Source organism: Sorex araneus, chromosome 7 (assembly GCF_027595985.1).
Source record: "Sorex araneus isolate mSorAra2 chromosome 7, mSorAra2.pri, whole genome shotgun sequence".
Taxonomy (NCBI): domain Eukaryota; kingdom Metazoa; phylum Chordata; class Mammalia; order Eulipotyphla; family Soricidae; genus Sorex; species Sorex araneus.
This window is the reverse complement of record NC_073308.1, coordinates 24,306,430-24,334,365: the sequence shown is the minus strand read 5'-3', so window position 1 is coordinate 24,334,365 and position 27,936 is coordinate 24,306,430. Positions and strand designations below refer to the sequence as shown.

General features: G+C 34.9%; 1 protein-coding gene across 5 annotated transcripts in view; it reads left to right on the top strand.

Annotated features, from left to right (window-relative positions):
• Positions 1-27,936, top strand: part of BRINP3 (BMP/retinoic acid inducible neural specific 3) — a 419,821-nt gene that overhangs the window by 262,399 nt on the left and 129,486 nt on the right. For all 5 annotated transcript variants that reach the window (XM_055144368.1, XM_055144369.1, XM_055144371.1 and 2 more), the window contains exon 6: positions 5,687-5,923. In XM_055144368.1, coding sequence (XP_055000343.1) covers positions 5,687-5,923 — 237 coding nt within the window. The remainder of the gene's footprint in view (positions 1-5,686; positions 5,924-27,936) is intronic.

The window sequence follows — 27,936 nt, the reverse complement described above, 5'->3', positions numbered from 1 at the left end:
ATGGCTACAGTTATGCATACTTATACAGTTGGAAAAATGCTGTGAATATACTTCTTGAAAATGTACAAGTTGCTTAAGTTCACATTTTTGACATAGCACATTATCTGAGTTATACTCATTGATCAAACATAATTCTCAGTTGTAATTATCAATTCTAATTATTAAATTGCATTAGTTAGAGTTGTGTTTACATCAATTTTTATGCAATAATGTTTATATAGAAGTGATATAATGACAGTGGGGTAGGTTTTTTGTTACTTTGCTGAGGGTGGGGGTGCAATAAATTTGTGCACCAAAAACAAATATTAGGACTATAATAAAATATGACACCTCAATAATGGTGAAGATAATAATAATGAGAAGACATAAAATAAACAATGTTTAGATAGTTTACAAATTCTATTTTACTCTACTTTTAAACTTGAAAATACGACACCATTGTACTACTTACATTTATCCTAAACAGTAAATAAATATCCTGTATTCTAAATTGTGTAAAAATTACAAGAAAAGTGCTTTATGCTGATGGCCATGATCCAGACACTTGAAAATGAATCTCGGAAGAGAGCAACATGCTGTAGAGATGCCTCTGACCCCCCAAATCACCATCCAGTTAAAAAAATATTTAACTCCAGTTTTTGCACCCTATGAAAAACTTTTAGAATTCCAAGAGCATGAGGCTGCAGGAGACTGTGGCATCTAATACGATTATGCCACTTGTATACCAAAGTAGCACACCATATTTGACGAGTTATAAGGTAGAAGACAACTAATGTTGATTCAAAATATATGTATATGTATTTGTGTATGTATACACATATATATGTATTATTAGAACACAAGACTCAAAACTCTAACAACATCTTAATGATCTCTAATAGAGGGGCTTAATGGCTCCAAGATGGGATATAGCAATTGTCACACACTTTCCTTTAAGGAAACATTTTTGGATTATTTTTAGTCAATTATTCATAATTGGCAATACAAAATAAATTATTTAACATCTGCATTTGGAGCAGGCTGGGTGATGGTAGTAAAATTCAAAATAATGGTGGTGAGAAGCTGTAAAGGTGGTGGGATTAGTGTCGAGATATTGAATGAAATCAAATACTGTGAACAACTCTGAAAATAAAATTAAAAAATAAACTAAATGACATACAATATTAAGATATATTTAGATAAAATTATTAAATATTTTCTCTAGTAGAAATATAGTCTATAATATTTCTCATAATTTTCAACTTGTGTACTTCTATTTAAATGTATATTTCAAGGTTCCATTTCAATTTAGCTTTTCATATAGGACAAAAGATGTATATACCAAATGAATGTTTACTTGAAAAATTATTTATTAACGCAATTTTTTGGTTTATAGTGGTTCAGACCCAATTAAACCCCAGAGGGGTTCCATATAACAATAATTTTGAGAGTGTTTCCCAGAACCTAAAACCAATGCAAAGTATTTGGTTCTGAATGAGTATTTCCCTGATTTTTTTGAAAGGCATATAAAACTGAATGATACTATGTGTTTCACCTATAATAACTGATGTCTCTAAAGAACCTTTCATAAACATATCAGTCTAGTGTTTTTAACTCTAATTTTATATGTGTTTTTATAGTTAATAAATCAATTAGATAGCTAATTGGTTGATTCAAAGGATATCTGATGTAAATGATTGACCGAGCTATAGATGACATACTATATGTAGTGTGTTTTGTGTGTGTATGTTACATATATTCAGCACAACACAAAGTATTGGAATCAAAGCTTTTGACACATTTAGAGATCTTTTATATTTACACTTAATATTTAAAGAGAACTGGAATGTTATTTTTTTGAGTGTGTAAACCTTCTTCCAAACTCTAAATTTGTAGAAAAAAAAGCAATTATTTTAAGTATATTTTATTAAAGAAAAAGAAAACATCAATAATAATAATCAAGTAGAACAACATTAATCATCGTATTAGGAACAACATTTTATGAATTTGCTGCAAGCATATCTATATCTATATCTACATATTTATACATATTTATATTAGGGTTAATATTTACAAAGATGATATGTCAAAATGCAGAATCTACACATTAAGTTTAACTCCAATATTCTGTATAAAATAGTTCTGAATAAACTGGATGCACCTTCCTGTTTGATCTTGTGATCTAGTTTTACCATTATTTTATAGAACAGACATTATTATTTTTATTGTTTTTATTTTATTTTTTAAATTTTATTGAATCACCATGAGATAGATACAAGTTTCATGTTTGGGTTACAACCACACAATGAACAAACACCCATCCTTCCACCAGTGCACATTCCCCACCACCAATATCCCCCGTATACCTCCTTTTCCCACCCTCCCCCTGCCTCCATGGGTAGACAGTATTCCCCATACTCTCTCTCTACTTTTGGACATTGTGGCTTACAACACAGACACTGAGAGGTCATCATGTTTGGTCCATTTTCTACTTTCGGCACTCATCTCCCATCCCGACTGATTTCTCCAGCCATCATTTTCTTATTGATCCCTTCTCTATTTCAGCTGTTTTCTCCTCTCCACTCATGAAGCAGGTTTTCGGCTATGGGGTAATCAAGCCTCCTGGCCCTTGTACCTATTTACTGTCCTTGGGTGTCAGCCTCATGTTATGTTATTCTATATTCCACAAATGAGTGCAGTCCTTCTATGTCTGTCCCTCTCTTTCTGACTTATCTCACTTAGCATGATACTCTCCATGTTTATCTTTTTATAAGCAAATTTCATGACTTCATCTCTCCTAATAGCTACATAGTATTCCATTGTGTAGATGTACCAAAGTTTCTTTAACCAGTCATCTCTTCTAGAGCACATGGGTTGTTTCCAGATTTTGGTACAGATGTCATTTCTACTGTGCTTTTTTCCATCCTCGGGATATATTCCCAGAAGTGGTATTGTGAGGTCATATGAAAGCTAGTTTTTGAGTTTCCAGTTTTTGAAGGACTGTCCAAACTGTTTTCCAGAAAGGCTGGACCAGTCGACATTCCCACCAACAGTGAAAGAGCGTTCCTTTTTCCCCATATCCACGCCAGCACTGGTTGCTATTGTTCTTTTGAATGTGTGCCAGAAATATTATTTTTAATATTTATTTTCTTTCAGTGTAGCATATCAAGCTATGTATCTTTTAGAGAAAGGGTACTGGGAATAATTAAAAGTCATTTAAATTTCTTTCAGTAACTTTTGGATAAAATTCACAGATATTAAAAAATTCCGTGAGCCATAATAAATACTTTTCTGGTGCTGGAGAGGTAATATAGTAGAATGTGTTTGTCTTGAACACTGTTGACCTGTTTTGACTTCTGGCACTCCTTATGTTCCCCAATCCCCACCAGAAGTGATCCCTGAGCACAGAACATGGAGTGAGCCCTGAAAACTGCTAGGCATGTTCCATAAACCAAAACAAAACAACATTTTGTATGTATGGTTAAGAAAGAAATTATTCAATAAAGTTGACACTGGTCTGATTATAAAACAGGTTTCTTTTTTTTTTCAATTTATCAGTGCATCACTGAATTCTTTTTTCTTGTTTTACAAATAAAATATTATTTTTTGGTTTTATTTACATTTATTTATATATTGGACCAGTTTTTTTCCTGAACCTCCATCTATATTAAAAGCAGGAAATAGTTTACATCAAAATAATTTATAGTAACTTATATTCCTAGAAACAATATGAATAGCAAAGTTAATAGTTACTAAAGCCCTATGATTCCAACGTAGAAAAAATTTTCTCTTTTCCTTCTTCCTTCCTTCCTTTGTTCCTTCCTACCTTTCTTTTTTCCTCCCTCCCTCCTCCCTTCCTCCTCTGTGTTTCCTTCTTCCCTTCTTCCGTTCCTCCCTTTACTCAAGTCTTCCCTTCCTCCCTTCTTCCTTTCCTCTCTTCCTCCCATCTGCCCTTCCAAACTTCTTCCCTCCTATCTGTGGAAGTGTACTCAAAGCTTTCTCCTGGCTTTATGCTCATGGATCATTCCAGATGGGACTTGAGGGACCATATGACTTACAGGGGATTGATTGAAACTGAATAGGCCATGTGCAAGGCAAGCACCATATCTGCTGTATTATCTCTTGTCCAAAAATTTTCTTTCGAGGAAGATTCTAATAAAATAATTTGTCAATGGGTAGAGTATATTAAAATGGAATTGTGCTTTACTTGTTGTGATAATAATAATATATACCATAGTAAAAAATTGACTAAAATGTTTCATTGTTATAAAAACTTATTCTATATCTCATGCTATAATATTATTTTCCCTCATTGTATTATAGCATATATAGATAGAAAATACTATAAATACTATTTTCTCATTTTAAAATACGTACTTCATCATCTTATATAATATTTTATATTTAAATCTTTTATGTTTTCTAAATTTATTGCAAATAAATTTGAGTAATAATATGCACCATCTTCATGTTTTGTTATACTAGCATTTTTTCTTCAAAGTAGGTGACACTCAATAAGGTTTTTTTAATTTGACATAAATTAATTTAAGATAAAAATGAATACATAAATTCTTTGTGTTTTTCTGATCAATATATAGGAGATTGTCCAATATATACATAGGACATATTGAAAGACAGAGTTTGTTTTCTGAGAAATATATAGTTAATTTAAAAGAATGATACGAGATTTCTTGTAAATATATGCAAAAAGTAATTTTCTTTGAATGCTTGTTTACGGATTTTATTAAATCATTCTCATAACTAATGCCTTAATCTGAAAATACCTTGTAAAAGAAAACATATATTATAAAATATGACTATGTGATAAATAGTAAGTAGTACAACCAAATTGTTTCTTACTTTAGTATTATTTACTGTTGTTTTGAATATTAGTCATTTTATACATTTCCATATGTAGTCAGAAATGCTAAAACTGAAATCATAATTTTTTGTCAAGTTTAATCATACATGTGAAACCCCATATACTAATATCTAAATATTGATCACGTAGCCTTATTTTTATCTTTGTTACTTTTTTTAATAAATAGTGACTTAACCAAATTTTTGAGTTGAAAAGTAATGAAGTGTGTCACTTGCCTCTCTTAATAGGTGGCAATGAAATGGACTGTGACACAACTAAATCAGTCCATCTGCTTCCCTATAGTCAGTCTTATCTATCACTCCTTAGCAGCAGGGTCATTTAGGTTATGGATTAATGGCATGAGATAAATATTACAGTAACCTTCTAATAACTTCTTTACCCAAAACACAACCCACTTTAGCAGATACTTATATGAAGATAAGCAATGACTCTGAAAGCAAAATAAAGTGAAAATATTAAAAGCTGCTTGAAATCAAGTTGGAAATGTTTCTTTTCAGAAGTAAAGAATATTATACCCTATATAAAATTACCACAACTGATCAGTTAAAGTAAAGGGGAAGTTGAATTTTAAAAGACAGGGCAAAAATCAATTACCATAAAAGATTCAGCAGTCTGCCATTTCTCAGATTTTCAACTAGTAAAAAAAATACAATATATTAAATGTAAGTGCAGATATATGTGACGTGGTAGACATAGATGTTTTCTTAATTTTATATTAAAAATGTGTAAGTTTATGGCAACAGTCTAAATTTTTGCCCTTTTAATGTTTGCAAGCCTGTACTTTTTTTTTTAACAAAGGTAAAATACTTTGTATGCTTTCCCAAGGGCTGCAAATACTCCTTCCAGACTATCTTCAGGAGCGTTTTGTGCAAGCAGCTTTGAGCTACATTGCTTGCAATTCAGAGGGAGAGTTTATCTGCAAGGACAATGACTGCTGGTGTCAGTGTGGACCCAGATTTCCAGAATGCAACTGTCCCTCCATGGACATACAAGCTATGGAAGAGAATCTTCTTCGAATAACAGAAACCTGGAAAGCCTATAACAGTGACTTTGAGGAATCAGGTAAGAAATATATTTCAAATATTTTTAAGCTTTCCTCAAAAGCTACTATAGTGAAAAGACTATGTCACCCATTCGACTGTATTACTTACTGGAAAGTGGGCATATATTGCATTTATTGCTGATTATTTTGTATCTTGCTGAAAATATATACAGTGCTTTTTGTGTTTAATATGGTTAAGTTTAGAAAATAGTTTTCTTGAGCTGGTATATTAGTCACTGAATAAAGAAAGTTCTTACCATCCTCAATATATGCTTCTTATACATCTCTGGCCCTTGAGTTTCACTTGTGAGTCAAAATGCACAGAGCAGCTGTTAGAAAAGATGAAGTCATGGACTTTGCATATGTGGAACAACATGGAAAGTATCATGCTAAGTGAAATGAGTCAGAAAGAGAGGGACAGACATAGAAAGTTTGCACTCATCCGTGGAATATAAAATAACAGAGTAGGAGACTAACACCCAAGAATAGTAGAAATAAGTACCAGGAGGTTGGCTCCATGACTTGGAAGTTGGCCTCACATGCTTGGGGAAAAGGCAGCTCAGATAGACATGGGAACACCAAGTAAAATGTGATTGAAGATCCCGCATGGGGAGGGAGATGTGTGCTGAAAGTAGACTAGAGACTGAACATGATGGCCACTCAATACCCCTATTGCAAACCACAACACCCAAAAGGAGAGAGAAACAAAAGGGAATACCCTGCAACAGAGGCAGGGTGGGGTGGGGGGATGGGATTGGGGTGTGGGAGGGATACTGGGTTCATTGGTGGTGGAGAATGGGCACTGGTGGAGGGATGAGTTCTCGAACATTGCATGAGGGAAACACAAGCACAAAAATGTGTAAATTTGTAACTGTACCCTCACAGTGATTCGCTAACTAAAAAATAAATAAATTAAAAAAATACACAGAGCATTCACTCTGTACTCTGTACCTTAATTATATTAACATGAATCTCATCAGTGTTCACCTTTATCTAATCACTTATATTTTAATTGAATTTAATAGTGTTTGAGGGATTTGTATTTTATATTTCTCAATTTTGACTACATATTATATTCCTAATATAATTTCTATTTATGGTTTAACCTCATATAATCTACTATTCAAAAAAATTAATATAAAGGCCATGCTACTTTACCAAGATATTTTAACATAAAATGTAACATATTGGTTTGAATATAGATATAATCATTTATGATAATAAAATGATAAAAATCACAAAGTATAATTATATTATGTAGAATTTAACCAACAGTCTAGAATAAAAGGGTAGAAAGGTAAATAGATTTAAGGCAATATATTGAGGTTTTAGTAAGATACATTTTAATCTAGATAGTATGTGAAGAATAATGATCTCTGATAAAAATAATATCTCTATTCAACAAAACAGGTAGGATATCTAGAATAAAGATCCTTATCTCTTGACTTTAAAAAGACTGAATGAGTTAATTTTAAATTTCTTTTGTTTTACATAGAAAATGTATCAAGATATTACATATATGTTCATGTATTCATATGTTTATGGTTCTGAGTCAGGATCATCAAATACTTAAATAAAATTATGGAATAGAACATTTTAGATAAATTATATGTCAGTCTCTCTAAATTAAAATTTATGTATTGGAATGTTGTAAGCATGAAACCCTGTCCTTGGCACTATTTAAATTATAGTAACTAATTTTTTTAAATAGTAATTATACTTTTTTGCATCTAATAGATTATACTAGGGATACTTCTGTCTCTAAATTTATGGAACATAGACATGTCTTAATTTTGCCTTGAAAAAGATATGTGTTTCAGAAAAATGTAGTAGATTGAATAGGGTCTACTTTTTTACTAATAATAAACAGAATGCAAGAAAGGTGGAAACTTTTAATAATAAATAAATGAATAAATAACTAAAACTTTTAATTTACATTCTAAAAGATGTTAAGAAATTAAAAGTTAAGAAATTAAAAGTTTAAGAAAAGTTTAATTAAAAGTTAAGAAATTAAAAGTTTGCCATTGCTTTTGTTTTTCCTTTCTTTCCTTCTTCCTTTGCCTTTTTATTTAAGTGTTTATTGATGTTTCTTGTGAATATTTGTGAATATGTTATTAGTTTGAAACTTGAGATAATTCATGTTCCTCTGGCTATGGTGGCTAATGGGAGAGAAGAGAATTACTGGCGTAGCTTTGAATGGTTGTGCAGATTGAAGTGACAAATTTGTAGACTCATTGGGCCTAGAAATCAGTTTTTCAGAGTGGAATTGCGTTTTATGGTAAATAACAAAAGAACTATTCAACATATTTGAAAAAAGAATGCAGTTTTCCACAGATACTTAGGAAATAGAATCTCTAGAGCCCTTTTGTATCAACAGGCAAGCTGGGGAACTGTGGAGAGAATGGAAAACTGACACTAAACTACTAAAACTCCTCATCCCATGACACACATTTATCAATTCAAGCAAAAGTCAGAGCCTGAGAATCCATCATTAACCCATGGAAAATGCCACTCTTCCAACTCAGACACCCCAGAAAGAAATTCTGGCCATAATGCCTTGAAGTGATAAAATGTGAGCTTGTGTGGTTTTATGTCGGTGACTTGTCTTCTCTAGAAGACGTTTGTATATATTTTTTTAATATATTATTAGTGAATCTCAGGAGGTACAGTTAGAAACTTACGGACTTTCATGTTTGCATTTCAGTCATGCAATGATCATTTACCCATCCCTCCACCAGTGCCCATTTTCCTCCAACAATGTTCCAAATATCCCTCCCACCACCCACACGTTTGTTTTGTTTTGAGTGTGCATGTAGTAGATGATAAAAGGGAAACAAGAGCAACCTTTGAATGATAGAATGAAAAGTTTTGTGATGTATTAGTCTTGAAGTAACAATTGCTCCCAAGTTCTGTATTTAATGTTTCGAAGGGCCAGATCCTCAAAAGAGGAGGTAGAGTTCTAGATGAGTAACTCAATACCTACATAAAAAACATAGGTGTAAGTCAAGACTCTAAAGAGTTGATGTGAATGATATCAACTTTATTTTGGTGCTCACCAGAGTCACACATTTTGGTGGTGAGTGTTCAGACACACTGTTGTGGACCTGAAGACTCAAGTACCAGAGATTCTGCCACAATGCTCTGTGCATGCAATTAGGAACTGGGAATCCAACTCATTCTTGCAAAGAAGGTGCATGAAACAAGGCCTGGATCTGAAAAGGCTGAAAGACTCTTACCAAACTAGTTCAGTTATGAAAATGTTGGAAAAGCAATGATTTACAGAATACATCTAATTGTTTGCATGATAGCTCTGAAAGTTATTAATATTGGTATAAATCTTGTTCCATGGTACCTTATTTCATTGCTAATACAATCTTGTGTTTTTAATTGTCTGATATTTAATGTGGGAAATCATTCTATTTTACTAAAAACTTTATGTCCCATAATATAGAATATTGAGATTCTATTTTTTCTTTAATATTCATTTAGGAAAAGAATGTACACAAACTTTAATGATTAAATATTTAGTAAAAGCAAAGTCCTTAATCTTCATCAGAATTAAACATCTGGCAAAATATTCGAATGTAGTAACAAACAGATTGCTGTAGTAACATGCATGTAGTGTGTAGTAACAAATAGATTGTAGTAACAAATAGATTGCTAACTATAGACATCCTTCAAAAAGGGAGAATGTTTTCCAGCATTTCATGGGGACAACACAATCTTAAATATCTATCTGCTCTGTGTATTTTAATTTTAAAATTTTATTTAATTTTTAAGGAAAGGTCAAAATATGTATACCCCTCATCATCCCTTTTTCCTTGTAATATAGAACACATACTTGGCTTTGATGTTCCTATTATTGACGTACCAGAGTTTGAGTCTCGTAGTTGTGATCGTTTCACACTCATGCATCACTCATTTCTTGCACACATTTAGCTATAATGTTTTCTAGGGATCACACAGTTGTGTGTGCTAATGAGACCTCTTTTTAGATGTTGTATTTCCTAGGGGTTCATCATTAATAAGTTTATAGTCATTTATCCTTTCAGTAGCAGTGCTTGCTGATCTCTAGTTGTGTAGTTGGCTTCAATCACTTGTGATACAGGTAATAACCAACAACTCTGCCTCCAAGGACAAATAGCAGAGCTCCAAAGGTCATACTCAAACTAGGATTTAACTTGAGACCTCACACTTGGAAGGAGGTGCATTAGGTTATGAGCACCTCTTGGCCCAGTGCATATATATTTCCAAATACTACCAAGTGTGAAATTCAATCATGTATACATGAAATGTCAGGCTGTACTTGATTTCATTGTAAATTATGAATTTTATTCTGAATGTATAAGTCCGCAGAAGTGTACATTTATTGCCAAAAAGTAAATATGTCAGAAAATTATCACAATAGAATATATTTATTTTTATCTCCAAAATTTAGAAGACATTTTAGTTGTAGAAATTATATATAAAGAAATCTGTTAAGTAAATTCATTTCTATCTTTCTATGTTTTTAGAAACCAATTATCATTGGGGACTGGAAAGGTGTTTACCTTGCACAAGACCAACCCGGGTTCAATTCACAGCATCCCATATGGTCCCCCAGAAGTAATTCCTGAATGCACCACCAGGAGTAATTCCTGAATTCATGAGTCAGGAGTAACTCCTATGTATCGCCGGGTGTGACCCAAATCACTGTCACTATCATCCCGTTGTTCGTCAGTTTACTCAAAATGGGTACCAGTAACATCACTATTGAACTCAGCCCTGAGATTTTAGCAGCCTCTCCTTACTCATTTTTCCCAAGGATTGGAGGCTTTTTCAGGGTGAGGGAAATGAGACCTATTGTTACTGTTTTTGGCATATTAAATACACAACGGGTAGCTTGCCAGACTCTGCCGTGTAGGTGGGATAATCTCGGTAGCTTGCTGGGCTCTCTGAGAGGTATATAGATAGATAGATAGATAGATAGATAGATAGATAGATAGATAGATAGATAGATAGATAGATAGATATATCTGTTACTGTATTTGAGATATGAATACATCACAGGGAGCTTGTCAGGCTCAGGCTTCCTTAGTGGGTAATAGACTCTCTGTAGCTTGTCAGGTTCTCCAAGAGGGAGAACTAGGCTATTACATGTTGCTTCCAGGAGCTTGGTTTTATAGTCTCTGAATGTTGTCCGTTGGAATTATACTGCGCTGGGGGCAGTTTCTGGGTGTGACTGCCTAGCCACTGGAAAATGGGGGATCTGGGTGGAAGAGGCCCAGTCCTGATCCAAGCAGCCTTGGAGATCTCGGTCCCTGGTTCCCACACACCTGGGTTCCTCTGCCGGTTCCTTCATGGCATGAGGCTTCTCCGAACGTGACCCAAATAGCAAAAATAAAAAGGGAAAAGAAACAGAAACCAACTATTGTCATTAAATACAAAATTCTGGCATATGTGTAACCTTGATTAGATTTAAATAAAATCCTTAGAATAAAGATACAAAAATATTCAGGAAGAGTATAAGGATATAATTTATACCACAACCTTAAAGTATAAATAATCAAACTGAAACTAACTTACATGTCATATTTTATCTGCACTGTAGCACTGCAGCACTGTCGTTCATCAATTTACTCGAGTGGACACTAGTACTGTCTCCATTGTGAAACTTGTTGTTACTGTTTTTGGCATATCGAATACGTCACAGGGAGCTCTGCCGTGTGGGCTAGATACTCTCAATAGCTTGCCAGGTTCTCTGAGAGGGATGGAGGAATCGAACCTGTGTTGGCCGCATGCAAGGCAAATGCCCTACCTGCTGCACTCTTATAAAGATATTTTATAGCTAAGTACTTAGACAACTACCAAATTTGTCAAAGATTATAGCCTCATGAGAAAACCAGAAATTAATCCAGTTTTATAGCTCTGTCTAAATGAAGAAAAGCATATTTTATTTTCATTTTAAATATGAAACTATCTAACAAAATTGACAGAAAATAAGGAATCATTAAATTATGTAGCAATATAGGGTATTTGTAATATAAATTTTAAACTATCTTAAACTGTTTTGCTTTTGAATTATTATAAAACATCTAACTGATAAAACATTGAAGACAAAATAAAGGTTCAAGTTTACATAAAATGTACCTCTCAGAAATGTTTTGTCATTAGAGGTTTTGGAATATTGTTATGATTTAGTGTATACAAAATATAGGTTGTATGGTCTATTGTTGGTGTAGAGTATTATCAGAATTTTGTTTTTAAATATACAGAAATGCACTTGATAATCCAAATATGGTTGTCTATAGCCCGTTTGCAAATGTCTAAGTCTGTGTTAAGAGAAGGTTTCCTATATGACAGTTGGATATCTCACAGTAGATAAAATTTCTAATGCAGTGCCCATATATGCTGAATGTTCTATAAGAATAAAAGAATATATAATCTACTCCCCCTTAACAGACACTAGGGGAGAAGAAGAGATAACTTTCCTTCTTTTTTTGCCTTAAAGTTATAAATTGTTTCAGTTTTTTCCTTCTTTTTTGCCTCAAGTTTATAAATAGTTTCATTTTATTTTCTGTTAGTTATGAGTTATAAAGCTCTATGTGCATTAAGCAGGCATCTTGCAACATTAGGGTTTTGTAGGGCCAAGATGGAAAATATCTTCCCTTGTTTGTGTACATGAGTTACTAATGCTTCTCGTGCATTTACCTTTAGGGTTTCAGTTACATGCATAGATCCTTTCTTTCAATGCTAAGTGAGTTTGCATTGATCCATCACTCAGAACAGTGTAAAAATGCCACCTAATAAGCAAAGCCAACACATTTTTGGATGATGACGTTAACGCTTATTTCTTCCACATTCCACCATTGCAAGTTTATTTGAGCATTATGGTCTCTCTTCTTAGTCCCTGTCACAAAATGTTAGAACAACCCACCTGTGGGAAAGATCACAATTACAGAAAGATAAACCTGGCAGGTTAATGAGTAGTAACAGAATTCAGCTAGACAGAGGCAAGTAATACATATGCTAAATTGGTAAAACCATATTTTTCATGCCTGTATCAATAAAGTCTTTTGTAAACTGATCGATCTTTTGCAATCATAAAAAATTCTAATGAATCACTACTCTCCTGATTTGATTATCATATACGCAGTTTCTTCTCCTGATGCCATCATACTCTTTCCATCCCCAATTAAGAATCAATGTCCTGAATCTAGCTCAATGGTTAATTCAAATGTTTTGTCTTTTGATGTGATATGTGAACCAATAGCAGATTATCCTAGATTTATATCATCATTATCATCATCATCCAAGTAAAATAATCAGATAATAACAGGGAGCACTTTACCTCTAAAGGGGGAAAGAGAGAAGATGCACAGCATAATAAACTAATTTAATCTGTGAAATTACACTTGAAAAAATTTTGAGAGTCTTGAAATTAGGGGTGGAGAATAGCCCTAGACTTTTCCTGGTTTTTTTTCTCCCGGGGGGGGGGGATTAGTTGATTTTGTTTCTCTGGCAATCCCACTCTAGGTGTGATCTTCCTACTGTAGTACACTCCTTTGCCCCTTTGGAGGTGAGAATTGGAGAATTTGCCTGAGGGACAGAATTCTCAGCTTATTTTCTCCTCAAATACTGGAAATAGTGTTTGAGCTTTTTAGACTGGATTCACATTTTCTTTTGAAAACACAACTAACATAGAAATTTATTGATCTTCTTTTATCCTTAGATTTCAATCAATTTCATAATCCAATAGATGGATCCACAGTTTGTGGAATTTTCCCAGTTCCCTTTATTTGCATCTTGATCAAATGATAATATTTTCTGGATACAGTACTTCCTGTTGTGCATAAATTGGATTATTTCCTGTTTCTTAACTAATTATTGTGAGTATTGGAAGCAAAAAGAATCGCCTTAAAATTAGGAGCAAAGGGTTTGACACTTTCAGTTCTGCATTATTCATTGCTTCTCTTTTTATTCTCAATGATTTCCATTGTGAACCCCAGTAATTGTCTTCTATGTTGAAAGTAGTCTAACATGGATGAATCAAGGTAATTCAACAAAATGCACTATGAGGAAATCTACTTGGAGTAGGATATTTCAAGTTATTTTTACTTGTGTGGTTAGCCCATTGAAAATTGTCTTGAGTCATCTCAGTAGTCGTCAATTCGAGACTTAGGCTGACTGTAACTTTAATCTCAACCTAGGTCCATCACTGTGACAGAGGGTAGTAGCTTGTCTTTCCCTGACAAAAACAGTTTTTACAAGCAGGACGGACACATTCCATTTCTTGACATCTTCCCTGGAGTGCTGTGTATTGGGTACAAAATCTTCATTTTCTTTTAATACAGGTAACCATTTGACCACTTGTTTTTCTGTTGTTTAATATGTGGTGTCCTCATACCCACCTCTGATGGTCCATGTAGACCATGTAGTAAGTCGAACTCAGTCTCTCAGTCTTTTTTTTTTTTTTTTTTTTTTTTACTTTTTGGTGAGCTGGAGTGATAGCACAGCAGTAGGGCATTCGCCTTGCACTTGGCTGACCCGAGTTCGATTCCTCCACCCCTCTTGGAGAGCCCAACAAGCTACCGAGAGTATTTTGCCCTCACGGCAGAGCCTGGCAAGCTACCGTTGCTGTATTTGATATGCCAAAAATAGTAATACCAAGTCTCAAAATGGAGACGTTACTGGTGCCTGCTCGAGCAAATCGATGAGCAGCAGGATGACAGTGACAGTGACTTTTTGGTTGGTGCCCACTGGAGCAAATCGATGAATAAAGGTATGACAGTGCTACAGTATTTACTTTTTGGGTTATACCTGGCAATGCTCAGGGGTTACTCCTGACTCCGTAAACAGGAATTACTCCTGGTGGTACACAGGTGAACCATTAAGAGATACTGTGGATCGAATCCAGGTCAGTTGTGTGCAAGGAAAATGCCCTCCCTTGCTGTGCTATCATTTCGGCCCTAATCTTTTGCTTTCTTCAGTACAACCTTCCCCCTCTTGTCCTGGCTCTGAGTCTGTAGTCAAGATGAACTTGGTATTAGTGCTCTGACATTTCTCTATTTCCATGGAAACATTTCTTGACCCCACTGCATTCTTCTCACTCCTGAATTCAGCCTGAAAAAAGTGTCAATACCTGCATTTTGTGGTTATGGAAGCAGTGGGAAAGAGTGTAGAAAATGGACATTGGTTACTGGTGAATTTCTTGGAACCTATTAGAATTACTTATTCATGTTTCATGGTTTAAAAATATTTAAATATCTTTAAAGTCTCTTGCCCGCACGCCTGGCTGTCTTCCCTGGGGCCCCTCAAAGGGGATGGGCTGCAGCTTCCCTCCCCACCCCGAGCAGAGCTCCCGGCAGCTGAAGACCACCAGAACCTAGCTACAGCCATGCTTGAGGCCCCTCTCCACATGTTTGGATGGGCCTCATGCATGAAGGTACCGGCAGAGGAACCCAGGTGTGTGTAATCCCATCAACCATCAATGGCCAACATCCAGAGACTTAAAAGCAAGCTCCCAGAAGCAATATCTTGTAGCCTACTTCTCCCTCTGGGAGAAACTGGCAAGCTTCTGAGAGTTTTCCTGCCCACATGGAATAGCCTTGCAAGCTTCCCATGGTGTATTCATATGCAAAATCCAGTAACAAGCTGAATCCCGTTCTCCTGACCCTGAAAGAGCCCCCAGTGCTACGTCATTGGTCATTGGGAGGGCTGAGTCGAGAGAGAATTCTAAGATCTCAGGGAAAGGACAAATGGAGAGGTTACTGAGCCTGCTCGAGAAATTGATGATTAACGGGATTTCGTGATCGTGATCATGTGATTTTAGTTTAGTTTAGTTTAGTTTAGTTTAATTGTGGACTGGAGCGATAGCACAGTGGGTAGGGCATGCGGCTTGCATGCGGCTGGCCTAGGTTCGATTCTTCCATTCCTCTCAGAGAACCTGGCAAGCTACCCAGAGTATCCCGCTCGCATGGCAGAGCCTGGCAAACTACCATGGCGTATTAGATATGCCAAAAGCAGTAACAACAAGTCTCAGAATGGAGATGCTACCGGTGAGCACTCAAGCAAATCGATGAAAAACGGGAGGACAGTGCTGCAGTGCTACTATTTTATTGGTGGTGTGTGGGGGGTATTGAGACATACATGGAGGTGGTCAGGGCTTCCTTCTTGGAGGACCAGCTGCAGCTTTGGAGACTGAAGCAGGGTTGGCAGCAATGAAGATAGGAGCCTTCCGGCATGTTTTTTAAAAAGCATCCTAGTGAAAGAGGAAGCCTCAGTTTCTACTTGCCAGATGCTTCTGAGCTGCCCGATTTTTTAATTCTTTTTTCCTATGTTTGAGTATTCCTGCAAAGTCCTTGGCTCTTCCCAACAAACTGGAAGTAAATAAATATCCAACATCATAAAATTCTGCCGCAGATTTTAAATCACCTGGAGCTAAGATAAAAAGTAACACCTAAAATTAATACCACTCTTAAATCTTTGTTTTCCCTAGAATATTTTTGTCAAACAATAAAAAAATGCCCAATTTTCATTTAAAAGGGTCTGTGCACAAAAATACAAAACATATCTTTAATACCCCTTCATTCACTGCTGTACAAAAATCTAGTTTTTCTATAAAAATTTCACAAAATGAATCATTGGTCACTTAGCTATACTAAGTTCCTTCCCATATGGGGAGTTACTTTTCTTTTCTATTCTATTTTCCATTAAGCTTATTATTTTCCAACTCTGAGTCTGAGCATCAGTTTTACTCTATATTTTCATTTTGCTCTTGAAAATATTGAGGGACCCAGGAAGCGTGGATCAACACAGAGAGCCACCATCATCACTCTTGCATCGTCATCCTAACCCTAAAATCTGAAATGCTAATAGGGGTTTTGATGTTACTATCTGAAATTCTACATTTTTCAGTCTTAGTAGATAAGATTAACTCAGCTTTGACACATTGAATTAAATGTATCACAATTTTGTTCAAAAGTAGTAGCTGAATATTAGATAAACATGTTTGAACATTAGTAGTCTACGTGATCATGCACATCCTAAATATCATCCTAAATATGATTTAAGTGCCAAAGCACATGCTATTCATATGTGCAGTCCTGACTTTAGTACTCTCTAATGCATGTGCTCCCAAGCACAGCTGCGTGTGACCCTATTTAAACAAACAATTCACCACATCATTTGACATTCATATACCTTATTTGATGAACTAGATATAAAATTCTCATTATATAGCTGGTGCACGCAAATTCACTATACTATATTTGATCACTTTATCATGAGTGAAATAATTTGGCAAGCATCTGCTTATGTTTAGAGCATAATGCTTTGCTACAAAATGGTGATTGTAAAATGAATGAGGCAAAGAAATTACGTTTCATAATATCTGCTCCTAATCATAGTTATACTAATATCAGATCTACTTTAGTCTATTGTGATATGCAATTGGAAAAACTAAAATTAAAATAATTCCAGAACCAGGGGTGGTACTCAGCTTCAAGAAGAACATAGGTAAACTAATTTGATTTCCATTTATATTTGTTTTGATTAATCAGTGTTTCTGATTTGATTCATCAATGTCTGGCTGTATCCTATTTAATATATAAACATACACTACCTATGTCATCCTTCAATTATTTTCTATAATTTAATTAATTTTTCATATCATTTGAATAAATATGGCCATAGAGTAACCAGGAAGGTTTTATGAATTGATTCTTGCTATATCTTAAATGGCTTATCTGTCAAATGTTCTCTACAGTTCCTCTGATGTGTCATTTTACCAAATATCTCCAAATAATGAGAGCAGATAATATTATTTATTTTTATCATTACACAGAAACTAGAGCTGGTTTGGAGATTCTAGCAGGGGAGTGCAGCTACTCGTATACACTAGGGCTGGAGCGATAGCTCAGCAGTTAAGGTGTTTGCCTTGCACACGGCCCACCGGGTTTGATTCCTCCGTCCCTTTTGGAGAAGCCAGCAAGCTACCGAGAGTATCCCACCTGCAAAGCAGAGTCTGGAAATCTACCCATGGTGTATTCGATATGCCACAAACAGTAACAAGTCTCACAATGGAGATGTTACTGGTACCCGCGCGAGCAAATCAATGAACAACAGGATGACAGTGCTACAGTGCAGTGCTACACAGAGACTAATGAGGTGTCTTATTTTCAGTAGGCACATTATATATAACAGATTATTTTGGTTGATTGATTTAATCAGTTAAGAAACAAAGGTATGGCAAGGCATTGCCCGTATATTAGATTCAGTCTTATTCTCTTATTCCTTGTATCTTGGCTTGTCATGGCCATGGTAGAACTATTCATCTTTCCAATAGATGAATTCTGAAAAACAATTCTAAAAAAATTACCTCTATTATTTTATATATATTTGTATGTAGGAATTTTGTTTTATTTTGTTTTCTTATTTTATGTTGTGGATTGGAGCGATAGCATAGCAGGTCAGGTGTTTGCCTTGCACGCGATTGACCCGGGTTCGATTACTCCATCCCTCTCAGAGAGCCCAGCAAGCTACCAAGAGTATCCCGCCTGTATGGCAGAGCCTGGCAAGCTACCTGTGGTGTATACAATATGCCAAAATCAGTAACAAGTCTTACAATGGAGACGTCACTGGTACCGGCTCGAGAAAAATCAATGAGCAGTGGGACGAATTGCTACAGTGCTATTTTTTGTTGTTGCTATTGCTCAAATATGAATAAGAACAGGAACAACCACTATGGATTGTTTCTCGCTGTCAGGTGTTATGTTATATAGATGTACCAGAGCACAAAGATATAATGCCTTTGCATTCATTTGAAATTTTTTATTATGAGGAATTGTTTTTTCTCTATGGATGTGTTTGCTACAAAGTTATTCTAGTCAATACTTTAACTGATAGTTCTATCTTAGAAATGCAGTTTATTTGTACTTATGTTTTTCTTTGTTTTTGGGCCATACCAGCAATGCTCAGGGCTTCCTCCTAGTACCGCACGCAGGGATGACTCTCGATGATGCTGAAGGGACCATGCAGGGGCAGCGAGCAAACCCAGGTTGATCACAAATAAGGAAAGCACTCTGTGCCCTATACAACTGCTCCAGCCCCAGATAACTACTTAATTCTGAAACAAAACATTTAAGGCTTTGATTCAGTACCATAACAATAAATACTGATACTATAAGTGTTTTTGTTGTTTATTTTCCCATTGTAAGACATGGTAAAGGAAGATTCATAAATGGTGTAAGTTTAGAGAACTTTTAAAATTGGCATGGTCAGTTTCATAGGAATATATGTATGATGACCTTTTAAAGTTGTGTGCAATTTTTGTGATTTCTAAAATCTGTTTATTTCAACTAGAATTTCTCAGAAGCTTTGTTAGTGATTATTAGCATTTGCTAAATTATTACCTCTATAACTTCCTCGAAGTTTAGATAGGCTGTTAAATCTAATGTAGTATTCTTGGATCTTTTATTAATTTAATTTTAGACAATTCCCCTTATAAAAACATTACCCTGCCCAATTCTTTTCATAAAATATTGATTTTTTAAAAAAATATTCATTTTTTAGAGTAAATGAATTCACAATTAATTTTGTAGTCTTCTGTATTAACTATTTGTCAACAATTTCACTGATAAATGAAGACAGCAATATATGGAATTTAAAAATGGGAATTTTGTTTCATGCAGGTAACCTCATAGATGATTTTAATATCAAGTCAATGTGCTTACTATAAAAATTTGATGTGGCCATCATACTTTGAAAATTAGATGTTAGAATATTGCCAAACAAAATAGATATGTAATAGGAAGTTGATTTCCATGCTTTTCAGCAGGACTTGTTTTTATCTTCATCCACAAAGAAAATTGACGTTCCAGAGCACTAGATATTAGTTACATACACCATGTGACTTCAGTTTGGAAAAAGTAGTGTTAAAGGAAACAAAACTTTTCATTCCTATGTGGGGAGGAAACAAGTGAGAGCCAAGGATAAATTGTTAGGTTTTTTTAGCTAAATGGACACTTGTGCAAAGAATAAATTTTTGTTATTGAAAATTAGCAGATGTTGGAGATGTGTGCTATGTGTATGTGGGAGAAACATACACTATACTAACTCATATGTCAGGGTTATTAATGTAATATAATATTAATAAAATATAGCTTTCTATAGTTAACTCTCAGGTGAAACAGTGCTGATTAAAATTTATTTATCACTTAACAATAACACCATGATACTTTTAGTCCGGCTTGCTCCTCTAAAAAAATCATGACAAAAAATGACATCATTTTATGTCCATTGTTTGATGAGTTGAATGAAAAGATCATAGACTCTTCTGAAATATTTTATACCTTTACCATTTACTCATTAACTCAGAAAAGTATTGATATGATTTGACACTTGAAAATTCACATTCCCAAACCATTCAATATGTAAAATTAAGTATTTAATTCCAGACAAATCACATGTTTTTAAACACAGTACCAAACTATTATTGAGCAAGCACTTTCCATTATTATGTAAAGGGAATCATTGCCGTATGTCAGATTGTGTTCTAGGTTTTCATCACATGCATTAACATAAGGTTGGTTCGCTGTGACCTGAAAATTGCAATACATCCCTGAGCATACATAGTCAATGCACGAATTTGTAGTCACATGGTTTGGAGTCATTGTGTGTTATGTGTAGTTGTCAATAGATCATATTCTTGAACCAGAGAGCTAGTACAGAGGTTATGACACTTTGCACATGGTTGATTCTGGTTCTCCCCAGCTCTGCCCCCCTAGCACAGCTAGGAGTGACCACTGGGCATAGAATTCAGGGATAAGCCCTGAGCAAGAATAGATATGGCCCTTCTGAAAATGTTATTCCCTAGATAATCCTCTCCATTTGAAATTTTCTTAATGTTGAGCACTCCTGTGCTCTCACATGTTTATTACAATATGAAACGATGCCAAGCTCTAGATCCAAAGATACATTATTTCTGGTTCCAATTTGAGTTGATCAAGATCCACACAGTATCCTTCAGACGTCATTACAATTTGTTACCTACTTTTTTTCAAATTGAAGTAAATCACATTTAATATTTTATAAGCTAGAAATGCTGAAGGCTATAAATCAACTTATGCATATACTATGTTTATGCTAAAAATTTAAATTTACCCATGACGATTTTAAACATTTTCTACTTAGTCGTCTTGATTTACAATCATGTCTGTTCTGGATTTTCATACAGACAATGTTCCAACACCTATCTAATAGCATCCACTTCCTCTCACAGTGTCCCCAGGTTTCCTTTCCTCCTTTCCCCCATCCCCAAGTCGGCCTCCTTAACAGGCACTTTTTTTTCTTTGTGGGTCACATCCAGGGATGCTCAGGGGTTACTCCTGGCTCTGCACTCAGTAATTACTTCTGGCGGTGCTTGGGGAACCATATGGGATGTCGGGGATTGAACCCAGGTTGGCTGTGTGTAAGGCAAATGCCCTACCCGTGTACTACCACTCTGGCTCAGCAGATACATTTTTTAAGATTAATTATTGCAGTTTGGTCTCATGATCTAGTATTTATGGCTCTTGGTGTAAATATTAACATTTATCTCATTTCTACCACACTATTGTGTCCAAGGTCCCTGATGTTTGCCCACATTACCTCACATCCATCTCTTCTCACTCCCCTTCCCCTGACCTCTGTTTCTTTCTCTTGGCCTTTCATTACTCTACTATAGAAACTTTGTCTCACTTTGATACCCATACTCTCACTTGCCATGTTTATTCTTTGTTAGACAGGTAATAATATCAGTTTTTCACCTTTTTTCTTTCTAACTTCACTTAACATGCTTTTCTCCAGCTCCATCAAATTTACAGCAAGTCACGTGGCTTCATCATCTTTGTGGTTGCAAAGTATTCCGTTGTGTATATAAATCCCACCTTCAGTATTTACTTTCCTTTGCCATTGATCATGCGGATTGATTCTATCCTAGCTATTGTACTAAGTACTATTATGACGTCTCTTCAAATAAAGGAAAGTTTTAGTGTCTTGGGTGGGTGATACAATAAAGTAGAGCTTCTGGGTCCTATGGAGCTTCATTTTTATCTTTTGGAGAAATATCCATACTGTTTTCCATTGGGGTTCAACCAGACAACAATTCTTACAGCATCTTTCATCAGCTGCTTGATTCCTTTTACGCAAGGACTTGCCCCACCCACTTTCCTTCTGGTAACCTCTATTGCTTTTATAGTCTAAATGTTTACTTTTGTTTTAATTCATCTGATTCATTTGCTTTGTTTCTCTATTTAGCATATTTGTAAAAATCAATTATTAATTTGTCTAACTATATCTAACCTCCTTGCTACCCACTAAATTCAAATGTTCTAAATGGAAGGATTTCTTTTTAGTTACATAGCTTAGTGTCATTCTATTGTGTCAATACAATATCTTCTTTAATTGTCTATTGATATGCACTAAGGATGTTTCCAGGTGTTGATTACTGTAAACAGTGATAAGTAAGTATTATTGAATTAGTATTTCTTATTTAGGGATTAAATACACAGAGGTGGTATAAGTGGATTTAATTCCTTTTAAGTATTTTTAAGAAATCTACATACTACTTGCCTTAATGTTTGCACCAATTTACATTTCTATAAGCAACATACAAAGTTTGCCTTCTCTTTATATCATCTTTGACAGTTCCTGTTCTTGTCCTTTGTATAAAACTTTTTATCATGAATATAGTGTGATATGTTATTGCTGTCATGACTTGCATTTCCCTAGTCATGAGATGCTTTTTTAATGTGGTCTTTTAAAAGTGACCATTGGCCATTTTCATTTTCATGTGTTCTTGGGTTTGTGTCTACTCAGATTCTCACCTCCATTTCTGAATTTGTTTTGTTGTTGCATTATGAGAGTTCTTCAGATGTTATGAAGGCTGACCTTTTGTCAAATATATGATGATTTGCAAATTGCATCTTCTATCCAGTAGGATATCATTTTTTGTTCTGCTGAGAGTTTTCTGCGCATTGTTTTCCCTCTAAGTTAGTGCCATTGATTTGTTTCTGCTTTTCCTTCCCTTTTACCTCAGGACTTACCTCACCCACAGCGTGTTGCAGGTTTCATCTTTCATCGTCTTTGTGTTTGCAAAATATTTTATTGTGTATATATACCCCACCTTCAGTATCTAATTAGCTTTTTCATTGTTCACAAGGATTGATTCCATATCCTAACTATTTTAATAAATACTGTAATAATGTCTTCCAATAAAGGAATGTTTTAGTGCTCTGTCTTCTTTTCGGTAGATACAAAGAAGCAAAGTTTCTTTGAAGCTTTTGTGAAGTGCCTAAATACATCTTTAAAATAAATTTTTGTTAACATTTGTTATCTACTTTAAAGAAAGGCTCAAATAATCTTCAGGAGTGGTAATGTAGGCTATAAGCCCTATAATAATAATAATAATAATAATAATAATAATAATAAACTTCCTATATATTTCCTCAAAATCACTATATTCTTAATTGTTACAGCAATTTATATCTTATATAAATTGATCATTTCAAGCTTGCAAAACATAGCCAGATGATTCATAGATATTATTACATCAGTTTGCAAAGACATATTTTCTTTGGGTTAACGAAAGTCACTTCAGTGTCCTACATTCTTTACAGTGGCACCTATATCAAGAACAGAGCATCTGCTATGCAGCTAAATGGCCTGTCACTAAGAGTCCCATTTAATTTTTGTTATCTTGCTAGTATGATCATAACAGCTAGCTGTGAAGAAAAAAATAGCCCTTCTGTTGGCAAAAGTCAGAGCCTCGTTTAAGAAGTTGACAAAGTGTTAGCAGAACGATCTTGAAGTTAATTGGCAGCAAAACAAATGTGTGGTGTTATGTCAAGTTGTCAGGGAGCTGTGTTGTGTGAACTCTGAACAAGTATCACCCAGGTATGGTTGACCAATTTGTCGCACTGGCTATGCAAGATAACACATACAGGATAACAAAATAAATTGTCCCAAACACCAATGAAGTATAAAGACATGCCAGAACTCCAAAATCTCACATGTAACAAGTGGCCAGTTTGTCAAGTCTCTACCTAATGATGAATTCTACTACTTTATAAGGTTGATTATTTAATTTAATTGTATAGTGCTAGTGACTCGGTATCATAAGGCTGAAAATATAGAGTTAGATGGCTCCTATGATAAGGTACCTCGTTTGTTTTGAATTCAATTATTATTACTCACTTTTCAGCAGAAATAGCATGATGTTGGCTTTTGTTATTTTAGGCCAATGATCTTAGTTATTCTACTATACTTTTGAAAATGTTCACTCCCTCTTCTAGAAATACTTTAATATGATTATGATATAATTCATGAATACTTATTATTGTGTATTTAATATCACAACTGTTATGTTACCCTTTATTTCTTAGTCATTCTTTCTACCCTCTTGGATGGAAAACTCAGTTTGTCAGTAGAATTCAGAACTGAGTAAAAGAAAGTGCTGTGAATGTAGTTTCATTAACATGAAATAATGTAATAACACCTTTATTCTGGACATGAAGCAGATTAAAAAGCCACTAACTTTTATTCATTATGTCATTGTTTACATGCATTTTGTTTATGAGTAGTATTTTCTAAGTGCATTTAGCATAATTTAATGACTAATCATGTCTTTTATTTTTGTTTCACGTTTTTAGATAAATGCTAAACATTATTTTCCTTTAACATATCTACCATTAGTGAACTCTTGGGTTTTTAAAATTTTTATTACAACATATATTAGTCTATTTTTCTTAATAATGAACCATTGAAATGTGCAAAATGTGATTATTATTTTGGTATAATGGTATGAATCAAAAAAATTCTAAACTATGATAGATTTTCCTGGAATTTAATTAATGTTTTATAGTGATTTCAGTAAATTATCACCTTAATAATAGACTAAAACATCAGTCTCTTATTTTTATGTTTGTACACCTAACTCACTTGACCAAAACAGAGAACACTACTTTAGGACTCATTGGGAAACTTCTTACTTGCAGAATTGTTTAATACTATAAAAAGCATTGTTCTAGAAAATTGGAAACTCACACCTAAATACAAACTTTATGTATGTGTGTATAGGTGTATAGCTTATACATATAATTCTTTACAGATTAATATTATGCCCCATCCTTAATTATGGCTTCATTGAACTATTATTTATGATTTGTGTTGACAAGTAAAACCTGGGGGCTGGAGCAATAGTAGAGTAGGACTGGTGTTTGCCATGCACACAGAGATCTGGGTTCAATCCAAGGCAACCAATGATGGTTCCCTGAGTACTTACTGATGCAGAGGCAGGAGTAAACCCTGAGAATCTCCACTTGTGGCCTCCAAACAAAAACACAAGCAAAAAAGACAGTGCTGACTGGGTCAGCCTTTCTGGAAAACAATATGGACAGTCCTTCAAAAACTAGAAATTGACCCTGCAATACCACTTCTGGGAATATATCCAAGAATGCAAAAGAGCACAGTAGAAATGACATCTATACCTATCTATTCATTGAAGCATTGTTCACAATAGCCAAAATATGGAAACAACCGGAGTGCCCTAAAACAGATGACTGGTTTAAGAAACTTTGGTACATCTACACAATGGAGTGCTATGCAGCTGTTAGGAGAGATGAAGTCATAAAAATTGCTTATAAATGGGTAAACATGGAGAGTATCATGCTAAGTGAAATGAGTCAAAAAGAGAGGGACAGACATAGAGGGACTGCACTCACTTGTGGAGTATAAAATAACATCACTTGAGGCTGACACCCAAGGACAGTGGATACAAGGGCTAGGGATATTGCCCCATAGCTGGAAGACTGCTTCATGCATGAGCAGAGGGGAGAAGGCAGATGGAAAAGAGAGGGGATCACTAAGAAAATGATGGCTGGAGGAACCAGTTGGGATGGGAGATGCATGCTGAAAGTAGATAAAGGAATAAATATGATGACCTCTCAGTGTCTGTGCTGCAAGCTATAATGCCCAAAAATAGAGAGAGAGTATGGAGAATATTGTCTACCATAGAGGCAGGAGGAGGGTGGAAAAGGGGGGGTATACCTGGGATATTGGTGGTGGGAAATGTGCACTGATGGAGGGATGGGTGTTTGATCATTGTGAGATTGTAACCCAAACATGAAAGCTTGTAAATATCTCACGGTGATTCAATAAACTTAAAAAAATTAAAAAATAATAAAAAATTTTTATTGTGTATATTTATGTAATGGAAGTTATCTCCTTAAAAGACAATTTAAACCTGTAGGAAGATACCATAATAGCGTTCCCTCTTGCTATAGGAATTTTAAAGGTTTATATAACTCACTGCACTGAAGCACTGTTATCCCATTTGTCATTGATTTGCTCGAGGGGGCACCATTAACTTCTCCATTGTGAGACTTATTGTTACTGTATTTGGCATATCGAGTACACCACAGGTAGCTTTCCAGGCTCTGCCATGCAGGCAGGAGGAATACTCTCGGTAGCTTGCTGGGCTCTCCAAGAGGGACGGGGGAATCGAACCTGGGTCGGCTGCATGCAAGGCAAACACCCTACCTGCTGTGATATCACTCCAGTCTGTATAACTCACAAAAGTGAGTAATTTTACTGTTTTACTGACTTTGGTTTTGGTTTAAAAACAGAATACAATGCAACAAAACTGCAGAGAAATCGAAGGGAAAAGTGGTATTAATTAATTGGAGAGGATACTTTTCTCTGCAGCATTGTCCCAAACATAACTGGCAATGCTGCAATATATCTCACATTCTTCTGGCTTACCTTTACTATATAATTGCATATGTTCATATGAACTCTGTATACTAACCTTGACCTCATAATTTATTTTTAATACCAAAACACAGAGCCTTATTTTATAAGTGCATAACTCCCAGTATAGTCTTTGCCTAATTCCAGTTGTTTAGATCAGTGAAAACACCTGAGATGCCTGGTGTTCCATGAACATCACTGGGAGTGATTCATGGGACCCAGAGCAAAACCAAGCATGGCCATAGCAATGCCATGGCAATAAATAAATGAAGTCAGGCAAGGTAACAGATGGACTCAGTTGTTCATAGCTCTATGACAACAGAAGTCCACTTTACTTATAGTTTGTGCTCCATGTACACTTTAAATCAACTACCCTCTGCTCCTCAGTTTGTGGAGACCCACCCACCTAACACAACTTTGTCTCTCACTTCAGTTTTGGAGCATTTCCCAGGGTTGTGATAGACAGAAGAAACCTGTAGTATTAGAAATAATATATCAGACACATTCATAACTTTAATTCTATGGAATAATTAAATTGTACTCATATATAACATATAACTTTATGCAATATAATGATGTATAATGTTATAATAAAGCAGCGATGAATTATTTTTCTAAGGTGAGCAAATTGCTTATGCTTCTAAAGGCAGCCCGTTTGATTTTAGATAGTAATATATTTTCTTTTACATTTTAACAATTTATATCTCCTGCATTTCAGCTGACTCTCATTTCTGACCGTGGAACTACACATAAAACAATATTTCTATCTTTATTTTTTAGTTTGCAGAGTATTTGAAGGAAAATGACTTATTACAACTGAATCTTTTATTTTCAAGCTAAATGATTCTTTCTTTTAATGTAATGCCTTAAAATGTCTATATTATTCTGATCAACATCTATGTTCAGTGCTTAATATTCTGTTTAATGTTTGTTCACAGATCTAGGCATAACTTACTCTCTATATAATGACAAGGCCAAGCTCGGATACTACTAGTCTAGAAAGTTTTCCCAAAGAGTTTTGACAAGAACCCCTTCATCAAGGATAAATTCAAAGAACTTATTCAACATAAGTTGGTTTCAGTTAACTCATATTTTATTTAAAATTATCAAAAATGCTTGAAATGATATGTACATGCAAAGTACATTGACAATTTGATTAAGAAAGGGTGTTTATCATGCAGGGCCAAAGAGAGAGTACAGTGGGTAAAGCACTTGCTTTTCATGCTGCTAACCTGGGTTTCATCTCCAGCAACAATACCCCACACCC